Source organism: Symphalangus syndactylus, chromosome 4 (genome assembly GCF_028878055.3).
Source record: "Symphalangus syndactylus isolate Jambi chromosome 4, NHGRI_mSymSyn1-v2.1_pri, whole genome shotgun sequence".
Taxonomy (NCBI): Eukaryota; Metazoa; Chordata; class Mammalia; order Primates; family Hylobatidae; genus Symphalangus; species Symphalangus syndactylus.
In genome coordinates this window covers 142,719,789-142,746,942 of record NC_072426.2, presented here as the reverse complement: position 1 = coordinate 142,746,942, position 27,154 = coordinate 142,719,789, and the positions used below count along the sequence as shown (strand labels likewise).

At 38.1% G+C, this 27,154-nt stretch overlaps 1 protein-coding gene across 41 annotated transcripts in view; it reads left to right on the top strand.

The window, feature by feature from the left end:
• Positions 1-27,154, top strand: part of NEK1 (NIMA related kinase 1) — a 225,714-nt gene that overhangs the window by 169,853 nt on the left and 28,707 nt on the right. For 30 of the 41 annotated variants that reach the window (XM_055276379.2, XM_055276377.2, XM_055276381.2 and 27 more), the window contains 4 exons: positions 10,397-10,573; positions 15,264-15,384; positions 22,612-22,700; positions 24,041-24,288. In XM_055276379.2, coding sequence (XP_055132354.1) covers positions 10,397-10,573; positions 15,264-15,384; positions 22,612-22,700; positions 24,041-24,288 — 635 coding nt within the window. Of the gene's footprint in view, positions 1-10,396; positions 10,574-15,263; positions 15,385-22,611; positions 22,701-24,040; positions 24,289-27,154 lie in introns of those variants that run through there. The other 11 variants (XM_055276382.2, XM_063638394.1, XM_063638400.1 and 8 more) reach the window with 3 other exon arrangements.

The window sequence follows — 27,154 nt, the reverse complement described above, 5'->3', positions numbered from 1 at the left end:
TCTTCCTTCCTTCCTTCATATCTTCATTTTAGGGAAGGTGATTTCTTTAGTGGTAAGTTTTAATTTCTTGCTTTTTATTTTTTTGTGTATCTGTTGTATGATTTTTTATTTTTGAGGGTACTATGAGGTATAAATACTATCTTATAACTCGTTATTTTAAGCTGATGACAACAGTGATTACAAAAACAGATACCAAGCAAGCAAAGAAAAAACTAATAAAGACTCTAACTTTGTCCCTCACTTTTCAACTTTTTGTTTCTATTTGTATCTTACTGTATTGTCTCTCAAAAAGTTGTAATTTTTTTTTTTTCTTGAGACAGGGACTCACTCTGTCACCCAGGCTGGAGGGCAGTGGCACAATCTCAGCTTACTGCAACTTCCACCTCTTGGCTCAGGTGATCTCACATCAGCCTCCCAAGTAGCTGGGACTACAATCATGTCCCACTGCTTGTAGCCACCGCACATGGCTAAATTTTTTTGTTTTTTTGTTTTTTTGTTTTTTTTTTGTAGAGAAAGGGTTTTGCCTGTTGCCCAGGCTGGTTTCATGTTGCATGTTGCCCAGGCTGGTTTCAAACTCCTGGGTTCCAGCAATCCTCCCACCTCAGCCTTCCAAAGTTCTAGGATTACAGGCATAAGCCACCACACCTCACATAATGTTTATTTATTTTATTTCATTTTATTTTTTGAGACAGAGTCTCGCTCCATTGCCCGGGCTGGAGTGCAGTGGCACGATCTCGGCTCACTGCAGCCTCCACCTCCCGGGTTCAAGTGATTCTCCTGCCTCAGCCTCCCGAGTAGCCTGAATCACAGGTGTGTGCCACCACACCTGGCTAATTTTTTTGTATTTTTAATAGAGATGGGATTTTAGCATGTTGGCCAGGCTGGTCTCAAACTCCTCACCTCAAGTGATCCACCCACCTCCACCTCCCAAAGTGCTGGGATTACAGGAGTGAATAATTTTTATTTTCAATCAGTTCAGTTCATCTTTTAGTCTTTCTACTCAAGATATGAGTAGCTTATACACCACAATTACAGTGTTCTAATATTCTGTGTTTTTCTGTATACTTACTATTACTGGTGAATTTTACACCTTCAGATGATTTCTTGTTACTCATTATTGTCCTATTCCTTCATATTAAAGAACTCCTTATAGCATTTCTTATGGGACAGGTCTTGTGTTGATTAAATCCCTCAGCTTTTTTTTGTCTGGTAGTCTTTATTTCTTCATTATGTTTGAAGGATATTTTCTCTGGATATACTATTTTAGGATAAAAGTTTTTTTCCTTCAGTACTTTAAATATGTCCTGTCACTCTCTCCTGGCCAGTAAGATTTTTGCTGAAAAGTCTGCTGCCAGACACAAAGGTCTGCTGCCGCTTTTTTCATTTATGTGTCTTTGACCTTTTGGAGTTTGATTAGTAAATGTCTTGAGGTAGTCTTCCTTGGATTACATCTGCTTGGTGTTCTATAACCTTCTTGTAGTTGAATATTGGTATCTTTTTCTAGGTTCAGGAAGTTCTCTGATATTATCCCTTTGAATAAACTTTGTACCCCGGTCTCTCTCTCTACTTCCTCATTACAACGAATCACTCTTAGATTTGCCCTTTTGAATCTGTTTTTTAGATCTTGTAGGTATTCCTCATTCTTTTTCCTTTGTTTTTTGTCTCCTCTGTGTATTTTTAATTGTTTTTTGTCTCCTCTGACTATGTATTTTCAAGCAGCCTGTCTTCAAGCTCGCTAATTCTTTCTTCTTTTGATATGTTCTGCTATTAAAGGACTCTTATGCGTTCATCAGTATGCCAATTGCATTTCTCAGCTCCAGAATTTCTGCTTGATTCTTTTTAATTATTTCAATCTTTTGTTAAATTTATCTGGTAAGATTCTGAATTTTTTCTCTGTTATTTTGAATTTCATTGAGTTTCCTCAAAACAGCTATTTTGAATTTTCTGTCTGAAAGGTCATGTATCTCTCTTTCCAGGATTGGTCCCTGGTACCTTATTTAATTATTTGGTGAGGTCATATTTTCCTGGATGGTCTTGATGTTATGGATGTTCATCGGTGTCTGGGCATTAAAGAATGTGGTATTTATTGTAGTCATTTTGGGAGGTTGTCTGTGTGCAGGAATTTATCCATTACCTCTAGGTTTTCCAATTTGTTAACATACAGTTGTTCATAATAGTTTCACATGGTACTTTGCATTTCTGTAGTATTTGTTGTAATGGCTCTTTGTTTTTTATTTTCTTTATTTGGATCTTCACTCATTTTCTCTTAGTCTAGTTAGTGGTTTTTCAATTTTGTTTATCTTTTCAAAACGCCAAGTTTTGTTGATTTTTTTAGTGTCTATTTCATTTTGTTCTGCTTGATTATTATTTCTTCTACTAGTTTTGCTTTTTTTCATTATTTTTAACTGTAGTCATCCTACTGTACTATTTTAAACACTAGAATTTTATTCTATTTAACTGTATTTTGTATGCATTAACCAACCACACTTTCCAGCTTCTGATAAGCACCATTCTACTCTCTACTTCCATGAGATCAACTTTTTTAGCTGCCACCTATGAGTCAGAAACATGCAATATGTATTTCACTATATGGATAATGACCTCCAGTTCTATCCATCTTACTGCAAAAAAAAAAAAGATTTCATTCCTTTTATGGCTGAATAATGGTCTATTTTGTGCGTGTGTGTGTGTGTGTGTGTGTGTATATATATATATATATATATATAGTTGTTTTGTTTTAGGTTTAGTGGGTGCATGCGCATGTTTGTTACGTGGGTATATCGCATAATGCTGAGATTTGGGCTTCTGGTGAACCCATCACCCAAATAATGATGATAGTACCTGATAGTTTTTTTTTTGCCTTCTCCCCACTCCCTCCTTCCTTCCTTTTGGAGTCCTCATTATCTTATTATTGTCACCTTTGTGTCCATGTGTACCAATTATTTAGGTTCCACTTATAAGTGAGAACATGTGATACTTGATTTTCTGTTTCTGAGTTAGTTCACTTAGGATAATGGCCTCTAGCTCCATCCATGTTGCTGCAAAGTACATGATAGATACTTCCTTATGGCAGTTTTTACCATTTTGGATTTGACCTTTTTTTGCTTTTATAGTTCCTTGAAATACATCATTACATTATTTATTTGAAATCTGTCTCTTTTTTTTATAAACAGGGTCTCACTCTGTCGCCCATGCTGGAGTACAGTAGTACAGTTGTAGCTTGCTATAACCTTAAACTCCTGGGCTCAAGCAATCCTCTCACCTTAGCCTCCCGAGGAACTAGGACTACAGGCAGCCACCGTGACCAGCTATTTTTTGTTTTTGTTTTTGTTTCAGTAGTGACAGGGTCTCACTTTGTTGCCCAGGCTGGTCTCTAACTCCTGGCCTCAAGGATCCTCCTACCTCAGCCTCCCAAAATGTTGAAATTACAGCCATGAGCTTCTGGCCCTTTTGTGATGTGGGTGTTTATTGCTATTGCTATAAACTCTTAGCACTGCTTTTGCTGTTTCCCGTAGATTTTGGTTTGTTGTGTTTCTATCCCCATTTGTTTCATGAAATCCATTTATTTCCTTCTTAATTTCTTCATTGACTCAGTGTTTGCTCAAGAGCATGTTGTTTAAATTCCGTGTATATGTACAGTTTCCAAAGTTCCTCTCGTGATTGCTTTCTAGTTTTCTTCAATTGTGGTCTGAGAAGGTACTTGATATGACGTAGTTGCGTTTAAATTTGTAGAGATTTGTTTTGTAGCCTACCATGTGGCCTGTCCTGGAGAATGGTCCATGTGCTGATGAGAAGAATGTATATTCTGCTGCTGTTGGATATGTTCTGTAGATGTCTGTTATGTCCATTTGGTCTAAAGTGCAGTTTAAATCAAATGTTTCTTTGTTAATTTTCTGTCTAGATTATCTGTCCAGTGCTGTCACTGGGGTGTTGAAGTCCACAACTCTTATTGTATTGGAGTCTATCTCTCCCTGTAGTTGCTTTATATATCTAGGGGTTCTTCTGTTGAGTGCACATCTATTTATAATTGTTAGATCCACTCGTTGAATTTTTCCCTTCATCATTATGTAATGACCTTCTTTGTCTTTTTTTTTTTTACAGCTTTTGGGTTAAAATATGTCTTATCTGATATAAGTGTGTGCCTTCTCCCACTCTTTTTTGTTTCCATTTGCATGGAATATCTTTTTCTGTTTCATTTTCAGTGTGTATGTGTAATGAGTTTATTGTAGGCAGCATATAATTTGGTCATTTTTTTAATCCATTCAGCCAACCTGTGTCTTCTAAATGATTAATTTATTTCATTTATATTTATATTTATATTTCATTTTATTATTGATAGGTGAGGACTTAACTCTGGTCATTTTGTTAATGTGTTTTTGGATGTTTTGTGTATTTGTTGTTCTTTTCTTTCTCTTTTATTGTTTCATTGCAGTTTGGTTATTTTCTGTAACATTTGACTCCTTTTTCTCTTTTGTTTGTGAATGTGCTCTGTCAGGTTTTATACTTTTAATGTGCTTGCATGGTGGTAGATATTGAACTTTTATTTCCACATGTAGCTCTCTCTTAAGCATTTCTTATAGGATCAGTCTGCTGTTGACTTCTCCCAGTTTTTGCTTCTTTGGGAAAGACTTTATTTCTCCTTCATTTTTGAAGGATAGCTTTCGTGGGTATAGTATTCTTGGCTGACAGTTTGTTGTTGGTTTGTTTTTGTTTTCTCAGCACTTTGAATATATCATCCTGTTTTCTGCTATCCTATAAGGTTTCTGCTGAGAAAACCATTGTTAGTCTGTTGGAGGTGCCCTTATATGTAACTTGATGCTCTTTTCTTTCTGTTTTTAGAATTCTCTTTGACTTTTAACTGTCTGATTGTAGTGTGCCTTGGGAAGATCTTTTTGGGTTGAATCTTTTTGTGTCTTTAAGTTTCCTGTATCTGAATGTCTATATCTCTTAACAAGGCTTGGGAAATTTTCAGCTATTATTTCATTAGAGAAATTTTCTATGTCCTTGCCCATCTCTTTTTTTTCTGGAACACCCAAAATTTGAATATTTTGGCACTTTACAGTTTCTCTTATGTCACATAGACTTCCATTATTCTTTTTTTTCTTTTATCCTTTTTTTTCTTTTCTAAGTGGATTATTTCGGAAGAACTGTTTTCAAGTTCAGAAACTCTTTTTTCTGTTTAGTCTACTCTATCGTTGAAGCGCTCAGTTGTACTTTTATTTAATTCATTGAATTTTGCAGTGGGTGGGGGGGTTTGGGGTTTTCTTTGTTAGTTTGTTTGTTTTTGAGACAGGGCTCTGTCACCCAGGCTGGAGTGCAGTGGCAGTGCCATGATCACAGCTCACTGCAGCCTTGACCTCCTGGGTTCAAGGGATCCTCCCATCTCAGCCTCCCAAGTAGATGGGACTACAGGCATGTGACACCATGCTTGGCTAATTTTGTTTATTTTGTGTAGAGACAGGGTTTTGCCATGTTGCCCAGGCTGGTCTCAAATTATCAGTCAGTCAGTCAGTCAGACAGACAGACAGACAGACAGATAAAATATTTTTACTTGGTTAGAGACAGGCTCTCTGCCATCCAGGCTAGAGTACATTGGTGCAATCATAGCTCACTGCAGCCTCAAATCCTGGACTCAGGAGATCCTCCCACTTTATCTTCCAGACTAGCTATGGCTATAGGCACATGCCACCATACCTGACTTACTTTTTAAAGAATTTCCTGTAGAGACAGTATCTCACTGTGTTGCCCAGGCTGGTCTCAAACTCCTGGCTGCAAGCGGTCCTTCTGCCTTCCTTTTCTAAAGCACTAGGATTACATTTGTGAATCATAGCATCTGGCCCTGTTTGGTTATCTTTAATGATATCTATGTTAAATTTCTCATTCAGACCATGAATTGTTTTTCTGATTTCTTTGTATTATTTATCTGTGTTCTCCTATACCTCACTTAGCTTTAATTTTACTTTGAATTATTTTAGGCATTTTGTAGATTTATTTTTGTTGGAATCTTGCTGGAGAATTACCGTGTTCTTTTGGAGGTATCATGTTTCCTTACTTTTCATATTTCTTGTGTCCTTATGTTGATATCTGTGCATCTATTGTAATAATCACTTCTTCCGATTTTATGGATTGACTTTCATAGGCAAAGACTTTTTCTCATATATATATCCATAGCGTTGGTTGAGTAGGGTGTTTTGGCTTTGATTCTGGGTGGGCAGTCTTCATATGATTTCTTTGGCTGTAATCATGTCAGTGGTATCTGTGAGTTCCTGTATGTCTTAGGTTATGGTTGTTAGTGCAGACTCTGGTAAGGATTTACTGTGGACAGGGAGCCAGTTGAGCCAGCCCTCAGGCCCCAGTCTTGGCAGCATGCTGAGAATGCAGGTACTTGGTCCCCCGGATGGTGTTCAGGCACTGGTGATAGTGGGTCCAGGTAATCCTTGGGCCTCCACATGGCTTACTTGGATGCCAGGAGTAGCAATGGTGGGCTAGGTGGGCAGGGCTAGTCCCTGGGTCCATCATCAGCACTCATGGGCACCAGCAGTGGTGGCGGTGAACTGAGAGGGCTAGTCTCCAAGCCTTTAGGTGGGACGTGCAGGTGGATGGTGGCAGTGGCTGCAGGTTGGGTCTCAGGGCCCTCTGGAAGGCATGTTTGGGCATCTATGGTGGCAGACAGAGGTTGGTAGATCTTCAGACCTCTGGACAATATACATAGCACTATTGGGGGCATCACCAGGTAGAGCAGGCCTGTACTTTATGGTGCATGTGCACGCAGTTTATGTTGGGCAGGATTGGTTGATCTCCAGACCCTAGATGATGTGTTTGGGTGCTGGCAGGCTGGGTGGGCCCCTTCCCAGGCCCCTGGAAGGCTTATACAGGCACTAGCAGCAGTAGGCATGGCAAATTGATCCCTATGCCCCTGGATGATGCTCACAGGCCTTTGCCAAGGCAGGAGCAGGGCAGGGTGGGTCTGTCTTCAAGCCCTGTGATGGTGCTGTCAGGCACAGGTTGTGCTTAGCACGTCCGGTCTACCCCCAGGACCCCAGACTGCACACTCAGAAATCAGTGGTGGTGATGGTAGGCAGGAGGGCCTGTCCTCAGGCCCCCGACTGTGTGTGCAGGCACCCGCATCAGCAGGCATGGTGGGTTGATCTCCAGTCCTGGATGACATGCTTGCTAGTGCCAGCTCTGATGCATGGGGCAGATTGATCTCTCAGCTACCAGGTAGCACTCTCAGGTGGTGGCATCAGTGAGTGGGCCAGGCCTGACCTCAGGCTCTAGGATGGCACCCAAGCATGCCTGTCTCCATGCTCCTGAAGGTGCACGCAAGTGCACATTCACCCAGGTGCTAGGGGAGGCAGGGTTGCTGTCAGTGCCAGCAACTCCAGGAAGGCAGCTCCCAGGCTCTGGGGAGCACATGCTTCAGCTCCCTTTTTCCCAGGGGCAGCCTTCCTAATGTGCTGCACCACCTATTTCCTGTGGTATAGGGCTGTATGTGGGCTAGAGGACTAGGGACCTGGCTGCACAGTTGAGTCCAGCTCACGTCACAAGGTTGCAAATCTATAGATGGACATGGAGTAAATGTCAGTAGGGCTCCAGGGGTGTGGAGATTCAGGGCCTGTAGAGCCCTGGGGCAGGTTGTTATCTGGTAGGGGTTGGGTTCTCAAAGTGGCACCATGTTGCAGCTGCTTGGGTCTCAGGATGCTGTGTGAGATCCAGCACAAACTTCCTCTCTAGAATAATGCATCACTTTGACTCCAGGCAGCTTCCTCTGCTAGTCTCAGGGCGCTTGAGGGCTGAGGAGCCATGGCTAGGCTTGCAGGAGTCCATGGTGAGAACATGGACCACTGGGGATCTCTCTTACCGTTTTCCTGCACTCAGGCAGGTCGATCTGTGGTGTTTCTCCTGGCTTCTAGCCAGTCCTAGCCAGGCCAACTGTTTTGCTTCCCTCTCCTTCCATGCCTCAGAGGTTCCCCATCCCTTTCCTGCCGAATTCCTGTGTTCTCTTTTAGGTGCTCTATTCAATGTGTTACTATCTACTTGCTGTTTTGGTACTTCTTTGTGGAACAGGCAAGTGCCAGGTGTCTGTGGTCAGCCATACTGAAGCTCTCTCCAAACCCATTTTCCAAATCAATTAATATAATAGTATAATTTTTCTCTTTTATTATATTAATGTTGCAAATTGCATTGATTGATTTTTAAATATTAAACAGCCTGAAAGGTAATATCCCTTTAAAAAAATTTTTTAACCATTTTTATGTGGTATATATTTCATTGGTTTTATTTTTCCTTTTCTGATTGTGAGTGAATTTCATTATGTTGCATTCTGTTGACTATTTTGATTTGCTGCTTTGAAAATTGCCTGTTTATATTCTCTGCCCTTTTTTCTATTTCATTGCTTTTTGCTATTTTTTAAGAATTTTTATCTAGTATAGATATCCAGCCGGGTGTGGTGGCTCATGCCTGTAATCCCAACACTTTGGGAGGCTGAGGTGGGCCATTTCAGGTCAGGAGTTTGAGGCCAGCCTGGCCAACATGGCGAAACCCTGTCTCTACTAAAAATATAAAAAATTAGCCGGGCATGGTTCCGTGAGCCTGTAGTCCCAGCTACTAGGGAGGCTGAGGCAGGAGAATTGCTTGAACCCGGGAGGTGGAGGATGCAGTGAGCTGAGATTACGCCACTGCACTGGGCAACAGAGCAAAACTCAGGTCTCCAAAAAATCCTAACCTCCTTCCTCTTCACTGCACTGGGCGACAGAGCAAAACTCAGGTCTCCAAAAAAAAAAAAAAAAAAAAGATAACCTAACCTCCTCCTCTTCCTTCCCCTATTTCTTTCTATATATAGACAGAAAATTTTATATCTGGACACCGTACTGATTATTTTTACTAAATCTATTAAGTTTTCTTCCTTGAGATCTTAGATGTTCCAAATGTGCAGATTTATCATCAGTGACAAGAAATAGATTTTTCTCCTATATTTTGATTCCTTCCTATTCTTATTATATTTGTTAGAACCTACTAAAGTAATCTTTAATAATAATAATAATGCAATATGGTATCCTGATTCCTGGTATTAACAGACATGATTTTATTGCAGAATGGTAGGGCTGAAGGAGGAAAAACACAGATGTGATCTCTGCTACAGTCAGTTTGTTTTGGCAAGCAGTTTGTTGAAGTACAGTGCAGGGAAATGATTCTGAAACATTTGCAACACTATAGTTTTGTTCTCTGTTGACTGGAAAGAAGTAAAGAGTAAAACAACTTATAAATACTTGATGAACAACTTCTTTGCTCTGGAAGTTAACTGAGCTAAGGACAGTTCCTGCTAACCCAGTGTTATAAAAGGACTGTAGCCAACACAAAGGGCCTACTTGGCTTTAGAAACAATGAATTTAAATTGAGACCAATGAGCAAGGATTTCTGTTTTTCTTCAACCATTTTAACCATGTGTATGCAGATATAGTAGGCAGAGAATTGAATTTATGCAACGTTGGGGTTTTGCCATGTGAATACAATGAGTTGAGGATGCACAAGAGAATGACTATATTATGGAATTTCTATGGATTTTAATGGAGATGACAGAAAATGTAGCAGAACCAGTGCATTGTAGGTACTTTCAGGGTAAAATTTTTTTAGAGTTGGAGTTGTAGAGGCAGAGAAGTGGAAAATGAGTGTTAGAGATTAGAGGGTGGAATACTTAACACTGGAAATTTAAAGAGGCTATAATTAATGACAAGGTCTCTAAGATATGACCATTGGAGTGCTGGAGATAGGATGAAGACTGAGGTAGAGTGAAGTGCAACAAACCAAGAGGGCTACCTGTTGGAAGGATTATTGATACAAATACGGAAATCACCTAAATTAGTTATGACAGAGTTAGTGTTGGGGAACTTGTAACCTGGAAAGTAAAATCTTCAACGGATTAATAGGAGTGACAGGGTGGTAAATAACTGCATTAAGTTATTCTGAGGTAATTTTTTTTTCTTTTTATTCTTTTTTGAACCTGTCTCAGGATGTTCTGAGGTAAACCTCCTCTCTCCTGGACCAATTAAAAGTGTGGAGAATTTCAGAGCAATTAGAAGTACTAGGAGTTACCTCATATAAACAGAATCAACTAGTTAATAATTTAAAAAATACTATTCTAATACACATATTAATTTTACCAAAAGCAGAAAGAAGGTAAACCATTTTGACCACCATAGAAATCATTATGTACAATTGAAATGAAATTTGACTTTCATATACCGTAGTCACTTATTAACTTCTAATATGTAACAGAGCTTAACTAGTAATTACCTGTTGCAATAATGCAGCTTTTTGAACTTTGCCCCCAATGCCATTACAGATAAAATTCGTCATTTTGAGAACTAGCATGATTTTTTATTTTTTGTTTTCACAGAGATTTCTCCTGAACAGGAAAAGTACAAACCCTTAATTACTGGAGAAAAAAATGTACAATGTATTTCACATGAAATAAACCCATCAGCTATTGTTGATTCTCCTACTGAGACAAAAAGTCCCGAGTTTAGTGAGGCATCTCCACAGATGTCATTGAAACTGGAAGGAAATTTAGAAGGTATGTTCTAATGAGTCAAAATGAGCTATATTTATTTAGTAAAAACTTAAATTTCACAAGCTTTATAAACAGATTATCAAAATTTGTATATGTTTGGGTAATTCATCTCAGATTAGGTTCACTATTTTTATATTTTTAGTAATTGGTCTTTTTTTTATGACTGCCTAACAAGTCACCCCAAAACTTAGTGTTGAAACACCAACCATTTCATCTCATGATTTTATGTGCCAGGAATTGAGTCAAGACTTAGCTAATGTGATTTTTCCTAATTCATGTGCCTTTATCTCAGAGATCAGTAGATGCTGGTCAGCTGGCAGCTAGGCTGGTCTGAAGGGTCCCAGAAAGCTTCACTGCTGTCTTGGCAAGTAGAGCTTAGCTAGGCCCCTCTCCCTCTTTATGTGGTTTCAGGGCTCTTCTATGTACTCTTTCTGGCTAGATAGTCTGACTTCTTATATGATGGCCCGGGGCTCATAGATGCTAAGGTGAAAGCAGCTTGTACTCTTAAAAGCTGATCTCAGAACTAGCACAGTATCACTTTTGTCATACTCTATTAGTCAAAGCAGTCACAGCCTAACCTGGATTCAAAGGGAGAGGAAACAGAACCCACCCCTCAATGGGAAGGGCATCAAAGAATTTGCATCTGTCCTAAATCTGCCATAGTCTGCCCTCTGACCAAAAATTATTTTCATTCCTCCCATATGCAAAATACACTCACACCTTCTGAAAGCCTCATCTCATTATGACATTAGCTCAGAGTTTAATATGATAACAAAGTCAGTCCTCAGTGCAGATGGGTTTCTCATCTACAGGTCTTCAAGTACAGTTATTCTCAATCTGAAGACCTATGAGTAAAAAAAAAATAAGTTATTTGTTTTCCATATGTACAAAATACAATGGTGAAACCACCTTTGAGACACCTTTTCAAAAACAAGAAGATGGGAAGCAGATAGCAGTCATTGGTCCTGAGAAATTCTAAAATCCAACCAGGAATAGCATTGTCAGCCTGCTTCCTTGCACCAAAGCTTGTGCTCAAGGGCTCTTCTCTTTTGAATTATGTTTGTCCCCTTCAGTCTGAGCTTATAGTGCTTCCACAAGCAGAATTTCTAAATAATTTTGTGAATATTATTGATACTCACTGTGGTTAACAAAAGCCATTCATATTTCTGAGACAGACTCTTTTCTACCTTCAGTTACCTATAAGGATACTGTAAGACAGTGCTCTTGAGTTCTTAGAAATTCTTTGTCTAGCAAAGAGGGTCTGCAAGGCCTGCCTTTAAATCTTTCTGTGCCATAACAGATCTAATGTGCACAACCTTGACTTCATCTTTGCCCTGAGGCCACACCCTACTGTCCTAAATTTAGTCTTTGTCTTGAGGCCATGTCTTCCTTTGAGAAGCTTTTGTTGCCTAGAAGGAATTATCCTGAGCTCTCTGTATCTCTTCTAAATTCTGCTCATAAGCTAGACTTTTTTCTTCAATTAATCTTTTCTTGTTCTTTATCAGAAGTTATTAGAAGCAGCTGTCAGTTTGAATGTTCTGCTTTGATAACTCCTTAGCTAGACCACTGGATCCATAAAGTACATTTACTATCTTCCACATTATTGCAGTTACCAAGTTTTCAGCCATTGTAGAGCAGGAATCCCCTTTTCTCCAGCCTCCAGTAACCGTTTTTCACTGGCCAGTCTCTCACCAACAATGTCATTGAAGCCCTTCCAATTTCTGCCTGCCCTGCAGTCCCAAAGCCAGTGCACATAGGCTTTTACATCAGCTCCTCGCTTCTGGATATGTAATTCTGCTTCAATTATCTATTGCTGCAAAACAAATTACTCCTAAAACTTAGTAGCTTAAAATAACAATTTTAGGCCAGGCTCGGTGGCTCACACCTGTAATCCCGGCAGTTTGGGAAGCCAAGGCTGGCAGATCGCTTGAGCCCAGGAGTTCAAGACCAGCCTGGGCAACATGGCAATACCCCATCTCTACTGAAAATATGAAAATTAGCCACGTGTGGTGGTGCATGCCTGTAGTCCCAGCTACTAGGGAGGCTGAGGTGGGAGAATCACTTGAGCCCAAGAGTTTGAAGCTGCAGTGAGCCATGAGTGTGCCACTGCACTCCAGCCTGGGTGACAGAGTGACAACTTGTCTCCAAAATAAAAATCAATTTTTATTTTTATGTTATCTCACAATTTTTTGAGTCAGGAATTTGGAGGTTCTTCTGCTCCATGTAGCATGAACTGGTATTGCTCAGTGGTATTAAGCCATCAGCTGGGCTTTTTTGGAAGACGCAAAATGATGTCACTCCCATGCCTGGCATATTGGCAGGGCTTATCCAGGTCCCTCTCCTTCATTTTAGTCTCACGGCATTGCAATGTGGTCTTTCAGAATAAACTATTTTCATGATGGCTCGGGCTTCCAGATACCAAATAGAAGCTCCTAGTTCTCTTAAAAGCTCAGCCTGGAACTGACATAGCATCATTTTCACTGTATTCCATTACTCAAGGGAATCACCATGCCAGCTGAAATTAAAGAGGAGGAGAGGCCGGGCGCGGTGGCTCACGCTTGTAATCCCAGCACTTTGGGAGGCCGAGGCGGGCGGATCACGAGGTCAGGAGATCGAGACCACGGTGAAACCCCGTCTCTACTAAAAATACAAAAAAAATTAGCCGGGCGTGGTGGCGGGCGCCTGTAGTCCCAGCTACTCGGAGAGGCTGAGGCAGGAGAATGGCATGAACCCAGGAGGCGGAGCTTGCAGTGAGCCGAGATCGCGCCACTGCACTCCAGCCTGGGCGACAGAGCGAGACTCCGTCTCAAAAAAAAAAAAAAAAAGAGGAGAAACAGAGTTCCCTCTAGATGAGAGGAAAGCCAGAAACCCTGCAACACGTGACCATCCTTAATTCACCATAATAACTTAAATAATCTGATTCATTAGAAGCATAGTTACTAGTATCATTATGGAATGAAAGTTTGTTCCCCTCCCTACCCCCCAAAAAAATCATATGTTGAAATCTAATCCCTGATGTAATGGTATTGGAAGTGGAGTCTTTGCAAAGTAATTAGGTTATGAGAGTGGCGCCCTCATGAATGGGATTGGTGCCCTTATAAGAATAGGCCAGAGAGCTTTCTGCTTTCTACCACATAAGGATACAAGGAGGAAAAGGTTATCTGCAAAACAGGAAGAGGGCCCTCTAGAACCAACCATGCTGGCACCCTGACATTGGATCCTTCAGCCTCCACAACTCTGAGAAATAAGTTTCCATTGTTTACACCACCCAGTCTATGACATTTCTGTTACAGTAGCCTGAACTAACACAGTATCTTATGCCTTTTCTTTAGAAAAGAAAAGAATGTTAGGCATACTATGGAAGCTGTATAGCCTAGTGCAGGAGTTGATAGACCAGAGAGTAAATATTCTAGGCTTTGCAGGTAATGCAGTCATAAGTCAAGTTTATAGAATAAGTTGATAATGATACAGCTTAAAGTACTAGGAAACAGAGTTATTCATTAAAAAATAAAAAAGGATTTTGCCCCCAAGTGCTTACCTTGAATGAATGACCAAAATAGTCATTTGAATAAAAGATAAAAACTTAAAAGATTAGTACAATATCAGTTGTCTTTCCAAATAAGACAGATAATTGGAAGCTTTAAGAATGGAGAATTATGTCTATATTCCAGGGGAAGTAAGAGGGATAGTGTTGGCTTAAACAGGATAATATTAATAATCTTAATTGGAAAGGAAAAAGAGAAGTTAACAAATACTCTTCTCATCATTATTCACTTTTGGAAAGTATCAGCCAGGTGAAAAATGAGCCACTGCCAGAAAACAGAGGTAACATCTTGATGTTAATTGAAGGTCAGGCCAGGCGTGGTGGCTCACGCCTGTAATCCCAGCACTTTGAGAGGCTGAGGCAGGTAGATCACTTGAGGTCAGGAGTTTGAGACCAGCCTGGCCAACATGGTGAAGCCCCATCTCTACTAAAAATACAAAAATTAGCCTGGTGTTGTTGTGTGTGCTTGTAGTCCCAGCTACTCAGGAGGCTGAGGCAGGAGGATCACTTGAGCCTGGGAGGTGTAGGCTGTAGTGAGCCAAGAGCACACCACTGCACTCCAGCCTGGGCGATGGGAGTGAAACCCTGTCTCAAAAAAAAAAAAAAAAATTATTTGAGGGTCTAAGAAAATAGATTTTTAGTGCCATTCAGTTATGTTCTCACTATCATTGTGAAAGTCCAGGTAATAGTTTTTCTTTTTTGACTATTAAAAGATATATTTTGAAGATGGAAATTTTAGTTTAGTTACTAATCAGTAATATCACAGTCTATTCTTCCATATTTCTAACCACAAATATCTTTATTCTTTAAACTGTTTTTATACCTTCTCTAAACGAATTTACATATTACTAAAATTTTAATTGAAGAGAAAATTTTACATAATGGTGAAAAATATGGAGTATACCATATTACCTTTGAGCATTTTTATTACAGTAAAAGGCAAAAGAAGTAGTCTGTCATTTCAGAAATAACTGAACTAAAGACTTAACACAATAATACGATTTAAACCCTATAGATAGAATATTTAATTTTTGTTTTAATGAATATATTACCCTAAAACTAGGTAGCAGTAATTTATAGAAAGTTTTTTCAATATTCTCTTGACAAATTTTGCTTTGAGATGTTTCTTGTTATGTTTATCCTTTGCAGAACCTGATGATTTGGAAACAGAAGTTCTACAAGAGCCAAATGGAACAAACAAAGATGAGAGCTTGCCATGCACTATTACTGATGCGTGGATTAGTGAGGAAAAAGAAACAAAGGAAACTCAGTATGTACATCTTTTCCTTACATTTTAAAACCTAGGTCCCTTTTGTAATAACTTTTAATAAAATACTATAATAAGCTAATATTACAACATAATATCCTAATACTGTAATACCTTATAAAAATAATTTAATTTTAATAGATATTCATATGGTTCAGAAATAAACAAGTATATAAGATATTTGAAGAGGCCGGGCACAGTGGCTCACACCTGTAATCCCAGCAATTTGGGAGACTGAGGCGGGCAGATCACTTGAGGGCAGGAGTTCAAGACCAGCCTGGCCAACATGGCAAAACTCTGTCTCTACTAAAAATACAAAAATTAGCCAGGCATGGTGGCACGTGCCTGTAGTCCCACCTACTTGAGAGGCTAAGACACAAGAATCACTTGAACCCAGAAGGCAGAGGTTGCAGTGAGCCAAGATCATGCCACTGCACTCCAGCCTGGGCTACAGAGCAAGACTCTGTCTCAAAAAAAATAAAGTGGGCCAGTCGCAGTGGCTCACACCTGTATTCCCAGTACTTTGGGAGGCCGAGGAGGGTGGATCACCTGAGGTCAGGTGTTCCAGACCAGCCTGGTCAACATAGCGAAACCCCATCTGTACAAAAATTAGCTGGGCATGGTGGCGGGTGCCTGTAATCCCAGCTACTCAGGAGGCTGAGGCAGGAAAATCACTTGAACCTGGGAGGCGGAGGTTGCAGTGAGCTGGGATGGCACCACTGCACGCAAGCCTGGGTGACAGACTCTCCATCTCAGATAAATAAATTAATTAAGTAAATAAATAAAGTACGATGATATGCAGTAAAAAGTCTTGCTTACATCTGTCCCCATCCACTCTTGTCTTCTTTCGTATATTTCTAGTATATGCATAAGCAAAAATAAATATATTGTCTTCCTCCTTACAGTTAACTACATTTGTTAGTATAGTGTACACAGATTTTTCCACCTTGTTTATTTTTAGTTAATAATAAATCTGGGAAATTTTTTTTAATAATGATACATAAAGGGCTTTTTTTCTTATTTTATAGCTAGTTAGTATTCCATTATGTGGAATACCACAACTCAACAAGTTTCCTACCTGCTGGACATTGATTGACATTACAAATGATGCTGCAATGAACAACTTTTTTTTATAAAGTGACTTTCGTGTGTGTATATATCTGTAATAAGTATAATCGCTTGGTCAACTGCATTTTTATAAGTTGCATTTGTAATTTGGTTATTGTTCTCCTGGAGGTTATACTAGTTTACACTTTCAGAAAGAATGTCTGAACCCCATTTTCTCCACAGCCTTGCTAAACTTTTCTCATCAAACTTTTTGAATTTTTCCAATCTAACAAGGTAAAAAACAGTATCTCTGGGCTGTTAGTTTGTCTAGCTCTTATGGTAGGTAAAGGTAAGCACATCTTTTCAAATGTATAAGTTTCATTTGAACTTCATTGTCTGTGAATTGTCTCTTTATATCTTTGGCCTCCCTTTTTTTTTAATTTAGTCGTTGGTCTTTTATAAATTAGTAAAAGCTCTTAAAAGTGAGAGATACTTGCCCTGGTGGTTACATGAATTGCAACTGTTTTTTCTCTGCGTGTCATTTATGTTTTGTGTGTGCGTGTGTTGTGGGTTTGCCATGCTGAAGTATATAGTTTATTTTTATCTTTTATTGTTATCATATTTATCTGAGCTTTGATAGTTACTCAGAACAGCCTTGTTCTTTCTAAGGTTGCCAAATTTTTTTTCAGTTTTCTAGTATCATTTTTTTTTTTGGTAGAGACAGAGTCTAATTTTGGTGCCCAAGTTGATCTCAAACTCCTGGCCTGAAACAATCCTCCCTCCTTGGCCTCCCAAAGAGCTGGGATTACTGGCATGGGACTGTGCCTGGCCAGTATTCTGGGACTTTTATTTGAGGCTTTATACATTTAAATATTTGATTTTTTTACACGTAAATCTGTGGAATTTATCATGGTTTATAGATTTGAGTCTGTTTCTATACATTTTTTCCTGTTGGTCTGTCTACAGTGAGCTAGTACATACTTTTAATTAATAAATTATAAAATATTTTGGCATTGTTATGTATCGATTATCAGGTTTTTTATTTAGGTTTTCTATATACTTAACAATTTTTATTCACTTCATTGAAATGAGTGAAGGCTTATTCCTACTAGTGTGTTTCCATTTATTTCATTTTATATTTCAAGTGATTTTTATCTAATGAATGTTGATCCTAAGTTATGTGGTGCAGATATTCACAAGTATAATACTCTTGTGGCAAATTACACATTATAGCATTATAAAATATCATTGTTTTAGTCTTGCTTAATATTTTTTGACTAAGTTTTATCTTTTTATTTATATTTGCTCAATCTGCATTGGCTCATCCTGTTTTCAGTTTTTCTGAATTATTTTATTTTAATTATGTTTCTGATATGGTTCGTGATTCAATCTGAAATTTTTGTATTTAAATATCTAGTTAATTTACAGAAGTATGCTGTATCTTTGATATGCTATAGTAGTTGAATTTTGTTGTCATTTTTATTTTATTTTTATATTTTTAGTCTTTTGCTGTGTTGGCTTTATTGGTTTTTTTTAACTAATAGACTTTTGTGAGCAATTTTAGTTTACAAAAAAATGAGCAAAAATTATAGACTTACTATATACCTCTCACTCCCCACCCCCAACAATTTTTTTTCTTACTCCTGGCAAGTGGTATTTTTAACATCTTGCATTAATGTATTTTATTTGTTACAACTGATGAGCCAATATTGACACATTACTATTAACTTAAAGTTTATAGTTTACATTAGGGTTCACTATTTGGTACATTCTACAAGTTTTGACAAATGTATAATGACATGGATTCACATTACACTATTATTCCTATGATACTGTACAATCCTCTGTGCTTCACCTGTTTATCCTATCTTCTTTGCACCCCACAATCCCTGGCAGCCCCTGATCTTTTTATTGTCTCCATAGTTTCGCCTTTTGCAGAATGTCATCTAGTTTCATAGTATGAAGTCTTTAGATTGGCCCCTTTTGCTTAGCAGTATGTGCCCAGTGGCTGTAATCCCAGCACTTTGAGAGGCTGAGGTAGGCGGATCTCTTGAGGCCAGGAGTTCGAGACCAGCATGGCCAACATGGCAAAACCCTGTTCCTACTAAAAAATACAAATAAATTAGCCAGGTATGGTTGTGCGCACGCCTGTCATTCCAGCTACCTGTGTGGCTGAGGCATGAGAATCACTTGAACCCAGGTGGTAGAGGTTGCAGTGAGCCAAGATTGTGCCACTGCACTCCAGCCTAGATGACAGAGTGAGACCCTGTCTCAAAAAAAAAAAATGAAAAACAAAAAGAGTTCCTTAAAGGCAGAGACAGTGTCTTCTATTTTTTAAATCATTTTTATATATTATAGGAATAATAGAAAACCAGTATTTGAAATGTATGTATGGAAATTTAATAAATGGTAAAGATTTCTAATCAACATAAAAAGATAACCTATTTAATACATGCTCTTGAGACAAATCAGTCACAATTTGGAAAAAATAAAATAATCATTTCCATTTCTGAAACCATTCAACAAAACAATACCAGATTGATTAAAGACCTAAATAAAAAATTTTTTAAGGAGGCAGTCTAACATAACAATTAATATCCAGAATTTATAAAGAACGTGTATAAATTAATAAGAAAAAGACAAAAGTCCAATAGAAAAATGGGGAAAGACGATGAATAGGCTATTCATGAAGGAAGAAACCCAGATAGTTAGTAAATACAACAGTATGATACTTTACGAGTTACAGGGCATCAATAAAATGACAGACAAAGAAGTCAGATTCCTAAGTGTTTGATAGACTAACTTAGTGGAGAACTAGGGTACTGTGAATGTCACTGCTAGTCAGATACTTACTCCTCCTCAAAGAAGAGTGAGTAAAAGGCAGGGCAAGAGTCCTTTTCCACATCAATGGAAAAGATGAATTTTCCACTGATTGTTTTTCCATAAAATAACATGAAGCCATGGGGAAGAGAAATGATATATCAAATGTGTGTGAGGGATTGGGACTACGGTTCTTTGATGGACTGCAAATACATATGTGAAATGGTAGAGCCAGTTTAGAGATCCATTTGACAGTTTTGTTAACGTTTTAAATGTGCACATCCTATAATATACGTCTTTTACTTTTGGTATCTACTCTCCAGATCATTCATACATGAGCACAAAGAAGCAAATGCAGGAATATTCATTCCAGGAGAGTCACAGCAAATAATCTGAAACAGTCTAAATAATCATTAATAAGGAGGTAGCTAAAAATACTGCTGTGTTTCTGTATACAGCCATCCTTTCGTATATTTGAGGGATTGGTTCCAGTATCCTTCGTATACCAAAATCTACACATACTCAAGTCCCACAGTGGGCTCTGTGGAACCCATATATAATATATGAAAAGCCAGCCATCTGTATACACAGGTTTGCATCCCACGAATACTGTATTTTCAATCCACATTTGGTTGAAAAAAAATTTACATCTAAGTAGATGCATGAAGTTCAGACCCATGTTGTTTAAGGGTCAACTCTAAAGCATTATGGAATATAATACAGCACCTAAAAGAATAAATGGGACTCTTTTTTAATATGGAAATATGTCTAAAACATTGATTAATGGAATAAAATAATATTGAATGAAAAAAGCATCTCCGTATATTAGATTAGCATGTAAATTTAAAGGAAAAATCTGGTAAGGTGTGCACCAAACTAATAATAGGAAGGGCAACTGGAATTCAAGTAGTTAGGAGTCCTAAAAGGAACTTTACTTTTTTACTGGAATAAAATTCATATAACATAAAATTCACCATTTAAAATTGTACAAGTCATTGACATTTAGAAATCCACAATGGGGTACAACCATCACCACTATATAGTTCCAGAACATTTTCATCACCCACCTCTCTATCTGTTAAGCAATCATCCCCCATTTTTTTCCTCCCCACCAACCTCTGGCGGCCACTAATCTGCTTTCTGTCGCTGTGGATTTAGCAATTCTGGATATTTCTTACAGAATCATATAGTATGTAGCCTTTTGTTTCTGGCTTCCTTTACTTAACATACTGTTTTTAGTTTTTCATCCATGTTGTAGGACATGCCAGTTCTTCATTTCTTTTTATGGCTGAATAATATTCCATTATATATATATATATATATACCATATATTTTTATAATTCATCAGTTGATGGGCACGTAGGTTGTTTCCACCATCTGGCTGTTGGAAGAGTGCTGCGAAGAACATTGACACACAGTATCTGTTTGAGTCTTTGCTTTCAGTTCCTTTGGGTACATACCTTGGAGTGAAATTGTGGCATCATATGGTAATTCAGTTTACCTTTTTGAGGAACCAAGGGGGCATTATATTTTGAATGAATAAATATGTTGCTTGACTGGGAAAGTGGCTCATGCCTGTAATCCCAGCACTTTGGGAAGCCAAGGTGGGAGAGTTGTTTGAGGCCAGGAGTTTGATACCAGCCTGGGCAACATGGCAAGACCCCACCTCTATGGAAAAAAAAAAAAAAGCCAGGCATGGTTGCATGTGTCTGTAATCCCACATACTTGGGAGACTGAGGTGGGAGGATCACTTGAGCCCAGGAGATCAAGGCTGCAGTGAGGTGAGCCATGATTATGCCACTGCACTCCAGCCTGGGCAACAGAGCAAGACCCTGTCTCCCAGCACTTTGGGAGGCCGAGGCGGGTGGATCACCTGAGGTCAGGAGTTTGAGACCAACCTGGCCAACATGGCAAAACCCCGTCTCTACTGAAAAATACAAAAATTAGCTGGGTTCAGTGGCATGTGCCTGTCACTCTAGCTACTTGGGAGGCTAAGTCATGAGAATTGCTTGAACCTGGGAGGAGGAGGCTGCAGTGAGCCAAGATTGTGCCACTGCACTCCAGCCTGGGTGGCAGAGTGAGACTGTCTCAAAAATAAATAAATAAAATAAAAACAGAAAATGGTTGAAAATCTGAAAATGAAAAAGTGGAAAATTATTTAAAATTTGAAACGGGCCGGGCACGGTGGCTCACGCCTGTAATCCCAGCACTTTAGGAGGCTGATGCAGGCAGATCCCGAGGTCAGGAGATCGAGACCATCCTGGCTAACACGATGAAACCCCGTCTCTACTAAAAATACAAAAAATTAGCCGGGTGTGGTGGCCAGCACCTGTAGTCTCAACTACTCAGGAGGCTGAGGCAGGAGAATGGCATGAACCCAGGAGGCAGAGGTTGCAGTGAGCCGAGATCGTGCCACTGCACTCCAGCCTGGGCAACAGAGCGAGACTCCGTCTCAAAAAAAAAAATTAATTAAAAAAATAAAATAAAATTTGAAACAGATTTAAAAGTATTTAGAAAATAAAAACTTACCTATAAGCTAACTCCCAGAGATAAATTACTGGTGCTTCTGGAATATATTCTTCCAGTCTTTAAATTTTTGTTAAAAAAAAAATGCATGAATTTAATTCCCAAGCATATAGAGATAAGAATTGTGAGTTATTTTTTATTTTTTTTTCCTCAATCTTAATCCCCTCCCTTTGAGGGTTAAAATATTTTTGTGAATATTATTCTATTTTTCTGTGCTACAAACCATTTTTTCAAAATCTAACACCATTTAATACAAATTGGTCTGTGAATCACTTTGTTTACTTAACAGTATATCTTGCCTATTCTAATCAGTTTGTATAGATCTCTGCTTCATTTTTTAACAGCTGCATGATATTCCATGGTATTAACATATCGTAATTGTTTTATATTCTCCACTCTTAAGGGGCATTCCCATTCTTTAAAGTAGTGGTTCTCAGACATTAGCATGTGTTAGAATGACTTTGGGACTTTTCCCAACTAATTGCTGGGCCTTATCCCCCAACGTTTCTGATTCACAGGTAAGGGTGAGCCTGAGAATTTGTATTTCTAACTAGTTTCTTTACTATGCTGTTGTCTGGGGACTGTACTTTGAGAATCATTGTTATAATACTTGGTGAGCCTGGTTGCTGTGAATGCTTACTGTTTGGTGAGGATTTCAACAGGGTAAAAAATACAGTGTACTTATGTGAGAAAGTATATATGAAAGTGAGAAAAATACTTGGAAGAGGGATCAAAGAATGCTAGTGAACTTGTGTTCCATTTCCTGTATTTTAGAGCACTTTTATTTCTGGTAAACTGTGTGTGTGTGTTTTTAATTGGTGTACCCATCTGTGACAGGTCGGAAGACAGGATCACCATTCAGGAAAATGAAGTTTGTGAAGATGGAGTCTCGAGTACTGTGGACAAACTTAGTGACATTCATACAGGTAAGCATCATTGCATTAGTCTAATTACTCTCTGGAAGATGTTAATGATTATTAACATCAACCTATTTTATTTGGGTAATATATAAATAAGAAAGCATTCCTTATCACTCGTCTCAATCATTTTAAAAATATAATAGGCATAGCACACTGGACTACATTAATAAGCCTGGATTGTATGGCAACATGGCAGTAAAAGTTTTTGGTCAGTTATTTTTATTGAATATTAAAAATGAAAAGAATTACTTGCCAAAGCTAAGCCAGTGTACTAAGGACATTAAATAAATTGTCTTCTTTTTAAAATAGTATTAGTTAAAATATAAGAAAGGTAGGCTGAGTGTAATGGCTTACACCTGTAATCCCAGCACTTTGGGAGGCTGAGGTGGGAGGATCACTTGAGGCCAGAAGTTTGAGACCAACCTGGACAACATAGTGCTACTCCATCTCTACAAAAAATTTTTTAAATTAGCCAGGCATGGTGGCATGCCTGTAGTCCTATCCACTCAGGAGACTGAGGTGAGAGGATTGCTTGAGGCCAGGACTGCACTCCAGCCTGGGCAATAGACCGAGACCTATTTCTTAAAAAGAAAAGAAAAAATAATTTTTTTCATCTAACCTATAGGAACAAAGATAAACTGGAACTAAATATGTATCTAAATAGTGTATTTTTTCACATTTCTTTGGATTTATGTCCATTTTTTTCTTCATTTTGTTTGTTTTTCTTGAGAGACAGGGTCTCACTCTGTTGCCCAGGCTGGAGTGCAGTGGTGCGATTATAACTCACTGCAGCCTCGAACTCCTGGGCTCAAACAACCCTCATCTCATCCTCCAGAGTAGCTGGGACTATAGGCATGCGCTACTACACCCAGCTAATTTTATTTTTTGTGGAGACGTAGTCTTAGTTGCTCAGGCTGGTTTCAAACTCCTGGCCTCAAGCAGTCCTCCACCTTGGCTAATTTTATTTTATTTTTTGTGGAGACAGAGTCTCACTTAGTTGCTCAGGCTGGTTTCAAACTCCTGGCCTCAAGCAATCCTCCCACCTTGGCCTCCTGAGGGGCTGGGATTACAGGTGTTAGCCACCATGCCCAGCCTTGTGTCTGTATTGTAGAACTTTCAGTATAGTGAAAGTACATAACAAATTAAATCAACTCTCTGAAGATAAAACATTGTATCCTGTTAAAGATTATTCAGAAGGTAATATACTGATACACATATTTTGATTTTATTTTCCTGATATGTGGGTTTTTTGCTAGAATTTGTGTTACATACTGTGCCTTATCAATATCATTTAGAACTTTAAGTGCTGTATAGACTTACCACATAATCTCTACTTTCTACCACAGAGCCTGGAACCAATGATTCTCAGCACTCTAAATGTGGTGTAGATAAGTCTGTGCAACCAGAACCATTGTTCCATAAGGTGATTCATTCTGAACACTTGAACTTAGTCTCTCAAGTTCAGTCAGTTCAGTGTTCACCAGAAGAATCCTTTGCATTTCGATCTCACTCACATTTACCACCAAAAAATAAAAACAAGAATTCCTTGCTGATTGGACTTTCAACTGGTCTGTTTGATGCAAACAACCCAAAGGCAAGTATGGTCCTCAAATGGAAAATATTATCCATTCGATAACATATATTATTGTTTTTCTTTTATAAACCATAATATTGAGTTTTAATCTCTTAACATGGACACAAACACACATCCAACAAAAACCTCCATCTTCTTAGCAAATGAATTGCAATTGAGAGTACAATTAGGATAAAGACTATTTCATTGGCTTCCTGTTCAGGATTTTTTTTATAGAGTCTTTTACTTGAGCAAAAAGTCCTTTTATATACCCTCATGCACTATTACTCTTTCCCACTATCCAACCTGACTTCCATTTTTAGTATCACACTAAGCTTAAGCAATATATCTTAAATAGACAGAGGTGCTATATTGCCTAATTTGTATGTAAAAACATTAATAGATATTCATATGCACTTTCTGGTAGAAGTTTTTCAGACCTCTTTTTCTCACTTGCTATTTTTGAATATATGTAACCAATTTTTTCTTATAAAAAATATCTCTACAGAAAATGTTGAAACGCAGGTAAAAATAAGAAATATCATTTATTATATTACTTTTCATATAACCTTTGCATATACATATCTTTTTACCAAAATAAGATTTTATGTATACTCTTTATAACCTTTTCTGTTCAATATATATCATGACGTTATTGCAAATGCCATTATTACAATACTGTGATGAAAATAGCACTTTGTCATTGTCACATATTCTCTGTATATCATCATAAATAACCACATATTCCATTGAGCTGCTTATCATAATCTTTTTACAAATCTTTTTCTATTGTCATGCCTTTCCGCTTTAATTTTTGTTGTTGTAATCACTTACACCTCTTATCTTTGTACATATCTACAATTATTTCCATAAAATAAATTTCTGTAAGTGGAATTCAAAAGGTTATATTGTATACTGCCTGATTTCCAAATAGTTTATAGTGCTGTCAATACTATGTGAAAGTACATCCATTTCTCTGTATGTTAAATACCACCCACTATTATTATTTACTTAAAAATTGTCTATTTATCAAATGAGTAATGGTATTGATTTGTGTACATTTATGTTTCTGTGTTTTACAAATGAGGTTGGGCATTTTGTATTTATTTTAGCCTGTAAAGGAATGAATTGTCTGAATTCTTTAGTCCTTAATTATTTTTTAAATATGTCATTTTGGCCAGGCATGCTGGTTCATACCTACAGTCCCAGCACTTTGGGAAGCTGGGGTGGGCGGATCACTTGAGCTCAGGAGCTCGAGACCAGCCTGGCCAACATGGCGAAACCCCATCTCTACTAAAAATACAAAAATTAGCTGGGCGTAGTTGTGTGGGCCTGTAATCCCAGCTATTTGGGAGGCTGAGGCAAGAGAATCACTTGAACCCGGGAGGTGGAGGTTGCAGTGAGCCGAGATTGTGCCATCGCACTCCAGCCTGGGTGACAGAGTGAGTCTCTGTCTCAAATAAATAATAAATAGTCATTTTGATTTTCAATTTAATTTTCCAACTGGGTATACTTTCATTTTGTGGAGTATTTTCTTATGCTTATCTTAAATTTAGAGATTATTAAATTTCCCCATTTATCTAATATCAGTCTTTTGAAAGGTGTGAACTACCAAAACAAATTTATGATCTTCAGTGTTAGAGAGAAAGGCCTATGGATAAGGACTATCATACAATTCATGTACTTTTTTTGTAGTAAAGATGTATAGCCATCTTTAGCTCAAAGCTTCTTAATACCTTATTGCCGTCTATGAAGTTAATATTCTTTGCATAATACATTTGATTGTTTGATTTTCTTCTATGACCTTAAGAGTTCTATAGAAGAACTTACTCTAGAAGTAACCACAGCAAATTAGAAGCAGCAATGCAGATGTCATGTAGAGGAGTATTAGGAAAGAGGCAAGAAAAAACACTAGAAAATCAAAGCAGTCTGTAGCCATTTAGGAAAAGAACACAAAACCATCCCTGCCCATTCTATAAATATTTATATAATCTGTTTACTAAGGTGGGATAATTTAACCTTTTATAAGCATGTTTAAAGCTCTTTTTTGCAAATGTTAAGTTATACTACTGGTGGGATTTTTTTCTTGATTGAGGAAATTCCCCTTGTGCTTTGGATCCCACCTCCTCACTCTTCAAGGAACTGATTCCATTAATTTTGCCATTCTAACCCATGTCATCAACTTTTTCTATAGTGGATCATTTACTCAACATATATGTTCTCATACATCTCATCAAAAATAGCAAACTTCTTTTGAGCACAGTATCCTTCTTTAGCTACCACTCCATTTCTCTATCCCCTTTTGCAACCAAGCATCTTGACTATGTTGCTGTCTCATTGCAGTTTCCACATACATTCACTTCCCAATACATTCCAATATGGCGTTTAGCTTGCTCGTCCACTGAAGCGGCCCTGTTTAGATCGTCAGTTACCGGTATGTTGCCAAATTCTCTGCACCATTTTCTCTTTCACCTTTCTTAGCTTTTCTTCTTTCAACAGAGTTCATATATGCTGTACTTTTAAATTCACTTTATCTGTTGGCTCCCTTTATACTGTACTTTCCTAGTTTTTCTCTGAACTCGGTAGTCACTCTTCTGTCTCCACTGCTGGTGGATCCTACTCTAACAAATTTCTTAAAAATAATGTGTGTTTTTCTACTGTGAAATATACTGTGAATGTCAATTAAGTCACATTGGCTGATAGTGTTCAAGTCTTCTGCATCTTTACTGATTTTTTAATCTATTTGAACTATAAATTGCTGAGAGAAGATTGAAATTCTTAACTACACTTGTGTAGAGTCAGTTTTCACACTGCTATCAAGAACTACCTGAGACTGAGTAATTTATGAAGAAAATAGATTTAACTGACTTACAGTTCCGCATAGCTG